Source organism: Etheostoma spectabile, unplaced genomic scaffold, assembly GCF_008692095.1.
Source record: "Etheostoma spectabile isolate EspeVRDwgs_2016 unplaced genomic scaffold, UIUC_Espe_1.0 scaffold00008044, whole genome shotgun sequence".
In the NCBI taxonomy this organism is placed as follows: domain Eukaryota; kingdom Metazoa; phylum Chordata; class Actinopteri; order Perciformes; family Percidae; genus Etheostoma; species Etheostoma spectabile.
This window is the reverse complement of record NW_022603548.1, coordinates 55001-65059: the sequence shown is the minus strand read 5'-3', so window position 1 is coordinate 65059 and position 10059 is coordinate 55001. Positions and strand designations below refer to the sequence as shown.

The 10059-nt window shown below is 46.5% G+C and overlaps 1 protein-coding gene across 1 annotated transcript in view; it reads right to left on the bottom strand.

Moving 5' to 3' along the window:
- Window positions 1-9311: 9311 nt before the first annotated feature.
- The window catches only part of LOC116678748 (macrophage mannose receptor 1), a 9715-nt gene continuing 8967 nt past the window's right edge, over window positions 9312-10059 (bottom strand). The window contains exon 4 of the mRNA XM_032508493.1: window positions 9312-9973. Within this exon, the coding sequence (XP_032364384.1) occupies window positions 9567-9973 (407 nt within the window). The 3' untranslated portion in view covers window positions 9312-9566. The remainder of the gene's footprint in view (window positions 9974-10059) is intronic.

Genomic DNA, 10059 nt, shown 5'->3' with positions numbered 1-10059 from the left:
ACACACACACACACCCACACACACACACACACACACACATACACACACACAAATACAAACACGCACACCACACAAATACATACACACACACACACATACACACACAAACAAATACAAACACACACACACAAAATACATACACACACACACACACACACACACACAAACAAATACAAACACGCACACACACAAATACATACACACACACACACAAACAATACAAACCCACACACAACACACACACACACATACACACACACACACACACACACAGATACACACATACACACACACACAAACAAATACAACACACACAACATACACACACACCCACACAAACAAATACAAACACACACACATACACACACATACACACACGCACACACACAAATACATACCACACACACACAAACAAATACAAACACACACATACACACACACACATACACATACACATACACACACATACACATACACATACACATACATACACACACATGCACACACACACACACATACACACACACACAATACCACACACACACACACACACACACACATACACACACCACACACCTACACACATACACACACACACACACACATACACACACACACCACACATACACACCACACACACACACACACACACACACATACACACACACACACACACATACACACAAGAACAACACACACACACACAGACACAGACACACACACACACACACACACACACACACATACACACACACACACATACATACACACACACACACACACACACACAGACACACACACAACACACACAACAGACACACCACACACACAGACACAGACACACACACACACACACACACAGAAACAATTCCCGATTATCTTATTATTCTCTATATTATAAACACCATAGGGGGGATTGAGAGGGTTGTTGGGGGGGATTGAGAGGGGTTGTTGGGGGGTATTGAGAGGGGTTGTTGGGGGGTATTGAGAGGGTTGTTGGGGGGGTATTGAGAGGGGTGTTGGGGGGCATTGAGAGGGGTTTTGGGGGGTTGTTACGGTGGGGGTGGATGGAGGACCCAAATGCAGAGACGAGGAGGCAGGAGCAGGTTGATTTATTGACAACAAGTCCAAGGGAAAACACAGAGAGCAGAGAGAAGTCCAACAAATACTAAGAGTCCAAAACGTAGAATGTCCACAACCAGGTCCGAGGGGGACGCAATGCCAAACCACCAGCATGGGAACCACGGGGAACCCCCCACGGGGAAGATCTGGAACAAACCTATTTAGCTACTTTAGCTGTTTCCCATAAACAGCTAAAGTAGCTAGCGCTAACCAACCAGACTCCATGTAAAAAACAGCCCTTTTAGCGTGTTTAGAGCCAACATATGTTCACATGTAATCAGTAAAGTACGTGTTCATTTCCGCCAACACTAGAGTTGGGATGGTTGGGGAAGTGTAGAGAAGACCAAAAACAGCTTTTCATAGTTTAATTTGGTTTCTCTTGACTCTGAAGGAAGTGTGTTTTACGATGCTAAAACGACTGTTTATTTACACGGAGCACACTGAATTAATAACCTCCATGTAGAGAAATAAGTTATGACCAGGAAGAGACAGGTGGGGGCAGCTCTGTGTACGTCGTCACGGCATCACGGCCTGGCTATTTACTGGGTCATGGTGATGGAGGAGTACCACGAACTACACGCCCGAAAACATTCAGCTAACGGCGAAAGATTACAACACGATGCTGAAATTACTTCTTCTTCGTGGGTTCTTGACGCGTCAAAACCCATCAATGAGATCGCACCGCACAGGAAGTTAAATGCACAGAGGATCCGGTAGATTTCAAAATAAAACAGCGGACAAACATCCGATCGTAACTCGTCACTTTATCGACATTAGTTTCTCCCGCTGCTCCCAAGTCCTATGTGGGGTCCTATGTGGGGTCCTATGTGGGGTCCTATGTGGAGTCCTATGTGGGGTCCTATGTGGGGTCCTATGTGGAGTCCTATGTGGGGTCCTATGTGGAGTCCTATGTGGGGTCCTATGTGGAGTCCTTGTTGAGTCCTATGTGGGGTCCAATGTGGGGTCCTATGTGGGGTCCTATGTGGGGTCCTATGTGGAGTCCTATGTGGGGTCCTATGTGGGTCCTATGTGGAGTCCTATGTTGAGTCCTATGTGGGGTCCAATGTGGGGTCCTATGTGGGGTCCTATGGGGGGTCCTATGTGGAGTCCTATGTGGGGTCCTATGTGGGGTCCTATGTGGGGTCCTATGTGGAGTCCTATGGGGGTCCTATGTGGAGTCCTATGTTGAGTCCTATGTGGGGTCCAATGTGGGGTCCTATGTGGGGTCCTATGGGGGGTCCTATGTGGAGTCCTATGTGGGGTCCTATGTGGGGTCCTATGTGGAGTCCTATGTGGGGTCCTATGTGGGGTCAAATGCATAGAGGATCCGCATTTTATGTGGCTCAGTGGTAGAGCGGTTGCCTGCCAATTGGAAGGTTGGTGGTTCAATCCCCGGCCCTGCAGTCCCATGTCCAAGTGTCCTTGGGCAAGACACTGAACCCCGAGGTGCCCCCGATCTTGCACCATCGGAGTGGGAATGTGTGTGAGTGTGTATCTGATGATCAGGTGTGTAGATATGTGTGAGTGTGTATCTGATGATCAGGTGTGTAGATATGTGTGAGTGTGTATCTGATGAGCAGGTGTGTGGGGCAGCCTCCATGTTGGATTTGTAACATTATTATTATTAATATTGTAAGATTATTATTATTGTAAGATTATTGCAGTATGTGTGAGAGCGTAGAGTAGGTGTGGTCCTGGTCCTGGTCCCTGCTGGCTGGATCCAGGCTCTGGTAGATTGAGTCCTCGTGGGTGGGTGGAGAAAAGTGACGTAGTCATGGTCCGGGACGACCTGAGGAAACAGAGTACACATGAAACCCAGTTCTAGTCCATGAAACGAACACACAAATACACATCTACTTTATTTATTCATCTCTGGATCCATAAAGACTCATCTTAAATCCAACGCTGTCCACTCCGGATATGAGGCTGAGTTCTTGGAGGCTTTTTAGTCATTTGTAGAAGAGTGCCTTGATTTCCTGTTTTCTTTACTTAACTGAATTCCCGACCCCGAGGAGCACCTCCAGTCCCTGACAGACCTTCCTGAGCCCCCTGCACCGTTCTGTCTGGCCTATGACCTTTAATCGTTAGATCGACCTGTTTGTTCATGATCACAATGAATCCTCCATGCTCGCTGAAGCCGTGGTGTTCCACAAGGCTCTGTGCTTGGACCCTGTCTCCTTTTCTATGCTTGGGGTAGGCAGTATTATTAGGACACACTCTATTGACTTCCACTGTTATGCAGATGATACCCAGTTCTATCTATCAATCTCACCAAATGGAACCAATCAGTGTTTCTGTTATTTGGTCTGCGCCGACTCAAACTGAGAAGCCACATTAATGTTTTGGACATTGCTTTATAGGAAGAAAGAGAAGGCAGAAAATACTCAGATATTCCAAATTCACACCCTCTTATTGTCATATTTCATCTGCTTTCTGATGAAGAACAGTGATGCAACACTAGCAGGATGAGGACCCCGTTCAGTACAGAAAGGGTCAGCCTGAGATCCGGCTCATTTTCTCAGATTATCTCGTCTATCTCCTATTAATCCCATCGCTGGTGACTATCATGTGGATTGGTGCACGTTGGTCAACAGAGAGGACACAAAGAGTTACCTCCATGTTTACGCCGTCCGAGTTTCCTCCGCTTTTCAAACCTGTGAAGCATACAAAATATTGTTTTATTATAATGAGTAATTGTAGCTGCATATGAGGTTAGAGGAGTCAGTGAAACAGCCAATGATAAAACACCAAGCACACCAACTCCATAGTGACTGTTTCCCTGGTAATCAGAACGGATCCTGGTAGGAACCCTAACCTGCAAAATGCATGAAACTGTATTTCCTATTATCTATTTTCTTCCTTCCTCACTTCTTAGAGCCTGCATTGAAGAAATTGGGCATGCAACATCACATGTTAAAGCCTCTGAATACTCTCTAACTAACCTCTCTTTTAGTGTAAGGCTCTAGATGCAGTATTGTTCCTGTTCTCCATCAGAGGAACCTCTCTTTTAGTTTAAGGCTCTAGATGCAGTATTGTTCCTGTTCTACATCAGAGGAACCTCTCTTTTAGTTTAAGGCTCTAGATGCAGTATTGTTCCTGTTCTACATCAGAGGAACCTCTCTTTTAGTGTAAGGCTCTAGATGCAGTATTGTTCCTGTTCTCCATCAGAGGAACCTCTCTTTTAGTTTAAGGCTCTAGATGCAGTATTGTTCCTGTTCTCCATCAGAGGAACCTCTCTTTTAGTTTAAGGCTCTAGATGCAGTATTGTTCCTGTTCTACATCAGAGGAACCTCTCTTTTAGTTTAAGGCTCTAGATGCTGAGTTGTTCCTGTTCTACATCAGAGGAACCTCTCTCTCTATGTTTAAGGCTCTAGATGCAGTATTGTTCCTGTTCTACATCAGAGGAACCTCTCTCTCTATGTTTAAGGCTCTAGAGTTCTTCTGCTGCCTCACCATCAGGTTTGCACTTCCTCCGAATGCAGATGATGGTCAGCGTCAGCCCAGAGATGAAGACAGTGATGAAGACAGTGATGATGACAGTGATGATCACCATGGACACTGGTACACCTGTGGAAAGAGAACGTGGTTTTACAGAGGTTTCTTCGTAGGAAGAATTCATCAGAAAAATATAAAAAGGAAATAATGCCCAGGTGCAATAAAATATATATTCACGAGTAGTATTTATACAATGTATGTTTCCAGTGCAATATCATGACAATGTTTTCTGTGTACATTAACGATGTGGAAAGTCTCAGGTGCAATTTTAACCTTAATAAGGTCCTGAACCCCCAAATCCCTAGTCGAGGCACCGAGGCATATTCCTCATATGTGGTACAAACTTAGCAGTGTGTACATGTACCTCTGGGTGGGGGTGTCTCAGTGTGTACATGTACCTCTGGGTGGTGGTGTCTCAGTGTGTACATGTACCTCTGGGTGGTGGTGTCTCAGTGTGTACATGTACCTCTGGGTGGTGGTGTCTCAGTGTGTACATGTACCTCTGGGTGGTGCAGTCTCAGTGTGTACATGTACCTCTAGGTGGTGCTGTCTCAGTGTGTACATGTACCTCTGGGTGGTGCAGTCTCAGTGTGTACATGTACCTCTGGGTGGTGGTGTCTCAGTGTGTACATGTACCTCTGGGTGATGGTGTCTCAGTGTGTACATGTACCTCTGGGTGGTGCAGTCTCAGTGTGTACATGTACCTCTGGGTGGTGGTGTCTCAGTGTGTACATGTACCTCTGGGTGGTGCTGTCTCAGTGTGTACATGTACCTCTGGGTGGTGGTGTCTCAGTGTGTACATGTACCTCTGGGTGGTGGTGTCTCAGTGTGTACATGTACCTCTGGGTGGTAGTGTCTCAGTGTGTACATGTACCTCTGGGTGGTGGTGTCTCAGTGTGTACATGTACCTCTGGGTGGTGGTGTCTCAGTGTGTATATGTACCTCTGGGTGGTGCTGTCTCAGTGGGTGGAGCTGATGGGACTGATGATGGAACCAGTAGAGTCCTGATTGGTTCAGACGTGGTCGGAGCTGTGAACAACAACAACAACAACAACATGACGATACAAAGATCCTGATGTGTGTTCTCAAGTGTGTGTAACACAACTTCCACGTTTAAAATGAATCTGTGACAACGATACTAAACTGGGGATAAGGATCCGGAGAAAAAGGTCTGTCCGGACCACATCCTTACAGTCCAGAGTAAGTCCTGGTCAGCTCTCTCTCTCTCTATCATGTTTGGGGTCTAGAGTCCTGGGTTAATCATCTAACTTTGATCTAGAAGGGAAGGAAGATTTTCCCTCCTTCTATTGAAAGGGGGGAGTTCAGATCTTAGGACATAAGACCTCATTTCCCAGGTAGCCGGTGTGTTTTTATCCGTGGAAACCGTTTCCAACCCTTCCATCCGGTCCTTCTAGTTGCAGAGTTCGATGGTGCTAGGCTAACGCAAGTCAACGGTTTATGCTAGCCTGCCGTTAAAAACCATCTCACCCACTCCACAGTACACTAGGGGCAAATAAACCATAACGCCAGACTATCAATGTTAATGTCTCTTGATTAAATAGTGTTAGAAATCAAACTCCCCTTGCATCTCAATGATCACAATACGTTTTGAGCGAATGTTTTCTCAACATTGGCGGAGTTGTACTTTGCTCCGGTTAGTAGTACTGCGCTGAAAAGAAAACACTACAGTCGGTCCACCTAGTCGTAGCCTGGTGCATTGGTTCTGAAGCACTGGACTGGGAGTTAAGGACCAGGCTACATGGGGATTCAGTGTGCATATACAAATTATACCAAGAAATGCTACAGATGGCACCACGTTTCTACAGATTTTCAATAGATCCAGAAAGGAACCAACTGTGGCTTCTTCCTGCTGGCTTGGACATCAAGCATAAATCCCATTTCTCCATCTTACCCCTTGCCCAGACCACAGTCTGGTGCCCGTAGGCCATCAGACCACAGTCTGGTGCCCGTAGGCCATCAGACCACAGTCTGGTGCCCGTAGGCCATCAGACCACAGTCTGGTGCTGTTGGCCACTAAACCACAGTCTGGTGCCCATAGGCCACTAGACCACAGTCTGGTGCCCTTAGGCCACTAGACCACAGTCTGGTGCCCTTAGGCCACCAGACCACAGTCTGGTGCCCTTAGGCCACTAGACCACAGTCTGGTGCCCATAGGCCATCAGACCACAGTCTGGTGCCCTTAGGCCACTAGACCACAGTCTGGTGCTCGTTGGCCAGTAGACCACATTCAGGTGCCCGTAGGCCACTAGACCACGGTCTGGTGAGCTTGTACATCACCCTCGGCCACAGTGTGTGAATGGTGAAGGGGTCCTGTTCCTGTTCTATGTTACAGAGCTTTGACTAGTCTGTAAGACTTTCTAAATACAGTCCATTCACACAAACACTCAAAACTAAGGGGATGGGGATGTTTTTAACCTTCTTTGTTGTGTAACGTTTATAAATGTAATTGATTGTGTTTTTGCCTCTTGGCCAGGACTCCCTTGAAAAAGAGGTTTTTAACCTCAACGGGAATTTCCTGGTTAAATAAAGGTTAAATAAAAACTAAAAATAAAAGACCGAGAAATGAGATTCAGGCCAAGACTCCGGTCGAGACTATACTCAAGTGGCAAATTTGTAGTGATCATTTTAGACCAGACAACATTCAAAACCCTCGCAATCTAAAGGACCACAAGTCACTGACAACCAACGTGGTTCCATCCGTTTCCAGATGCACCCACAGCTACTGATGAGCAGGTAATAACTTCTGGTAGGCTACTCTAGCTAATAAAGCTAGCCCTTTACAGAAGCCTAGCCATAGCCTAGCTGCTACTGATAGATTGAGACAGATGATGTTTGTGGAGATAGCGTTACTGCCAGTGACGTGCGGTGATGTCAATAAGAGGCTAGGCACTGAGTTATGAAAGCCAGATTACGTAATTTATTGTTTAGGCTAATACTCAATCAGAACACACACGCACGGTCAATAGCAAGACAATCTATCAATCAAAATCAATCTAAATGTATTTATATAACACTTTACAGCAACCAGCAGGGTCCAAAGTGCTTAACAGAATGAGTAAAATCACATCATCCAATAGAAAGAGAGAACACAATAAACAGTAAAATCAGAAAAGGTCACAAAGAAACAAAAGAATGAAACTGCCCCCCCACTGCTCCGTATTAAAAGCATGACTCAACAGATATGTTCTGAGTTTGGACCTAAATGAGCCACATCTGTAACAGTGCGAATATGGGGGGGGGTAACTTGTTCCAGAGTCTTGGGGGAGCAACCGCAAAAGCCTGACCCCCCCCCCCCGCCACCGTTTACATCTGGACCTTAGGACTTCTAAAACCAGCTGATTTGAAGACCGCAATGACAGTTGTGCTCCCGCAAAGTTAAGATTACAGACAAATACTCTGGGTGACATATATTTCTCTCCCCCCCTCTCTCTCTCTCTCTCTCTCTCTCACACACACACACACACACACACACACACACACACACACACACACACACACACACACACACGTCCAGCATCAGAATGCAAGTTATGAAACCATCTTTGTTCTAATTATTGCACAGCGGCCAGTCCCAGTCAGCAACAATGAGAACACGCCCTGCTCTGAACCTGAAGGTAGACGGCAGCAGCATCAGTTCAACCATCCATTCATCCATCTTCATCCATCCATCCATCCATCTTCATCCTCTTATCCGGTATCAGGTCTCGGGGGCAGCAGCTCCAGCAGGGGACCCCAAACTTCCCTTTCCCGAGCCACATCAACCAGCTCCGACTGGGGGGTCCCGAGGCGTTCCCAGGCCAGGTTGGAGATATAATCTCTCCACCTAGTCCTGGGTCTTCCCCGGGGCCTCCTCCCAGCTGTAGTATGTAACGGAGATGATTACTGGCATAACACATTTACGTACAAAGGCACAGCGGAGTGGTGCCTTTGTACGTAAATGTTAAAGAGACAGGATCAAAGTGCGCATGAGCAACATTGGCTAATCGCCTGAATGGGCAGTAAAGGCTTTATTAGCTTATTCTACCATTTTTTCTATTTGATTATGCGTAACTGCTACATTTGTCATCGTACCGTCTAAATAATTGGAATAACACACATATAAATCACAAGAATAAACAGTAAAAATACAAATACAAGCTTATTAAAAACATTTATTTAATAAACATTTTTATGCTTGAATTTTGTCGGGGTAGGCAGGGCCTAGCTTGCCTACCCTGCCTGCACGTCACTGGTTACAGGTCAATGCATTGTGGAGAGGGACCACGTTAGCTAACAGTATGGCTATGCTCTTGGTAGATACCTGGCTGGGCTAACCACTAGCTAACATCACCCCACCGCTGCTGTAGCCTATGCTATCAATTACAGTGAACAAACTGCAACTATTGCAATGTGATGCAAGGGGAGTTTGATTTCTAACATTATTTAATCAAGAGACATTAACATTGATAGTCTGGCGTTATGGTTTATTTGCCCCTAGTGTACTGTGGAGTGGGTGAGATGGTTTTTAACGGCAGGCTAGCATAAACCGTTGACTTGCGTTAGCCTAGCACCATCGAACTCTGCAACTGGAAGGACTGGATGGAAGGGTTGGAAACGGTTTCCACGGATAAAAACACACCGGCTACCTGGGAAATGAGGTCTTATGTCCTAAGTTCTGAACCCCCCCTTTAACAACATCTTGAGAAAATCGTCTCATCAACTTAAAATCCTGAATCAAATGGTGAGTTGAGAATGTCGTTTCATCCCTATAGTCCTGAATCTAAATGTAAAAGCTGTTTGAGTCCCGGGTTAAGACTCAACTGGACCTTAGCATTCATCTGGACCGAACCACTCACCTGGACCCTGGATCGTAGCACTCACATGGACCGTACCACTCACCTGGACCGTAGCACTCACCTGGACCGTACCACTCACCTGGACCGTACCACTCACCTGGACCCTGGATCGTAGCACTCACATGGACCGTACCACTCACCTGGACCGTACCACTCACCTGGACCGTAGCAAATGAACGCTCTCTCCACGTCACATGGCCAGCCCTCCCAGGCTCCTGATTGGCTGAAGTCTGCAGCCACGCAGGTCTGGTTCGGGTTCTTGTTATCAGGTTGCCCGGTCTTCCAGAAGCTGAATGAGGAGTTACTACCATCAGACCACTTCCAGGGGTCCCTGAAGAGGCCAATCCAGAATACACCTCCTCCACCTAGCAACGGCTGTATCTTCTGGTGGTCTGTCATGTCCCTCACACTGGCCAGGTCTGTGTAGCGGGTTCTGCAGCGGCTCTGGGCTCTAGTCCATGTCAGAGAGGAGAGGATGACGACAAAAGTGACATTTGACCCTGAAAGTGGAGCAGAGAGAAGAGTAGAGGCAGCAGAACATCCAACCTCCATCCATCACATCTGGGATTCAGGTCTTTATAACATC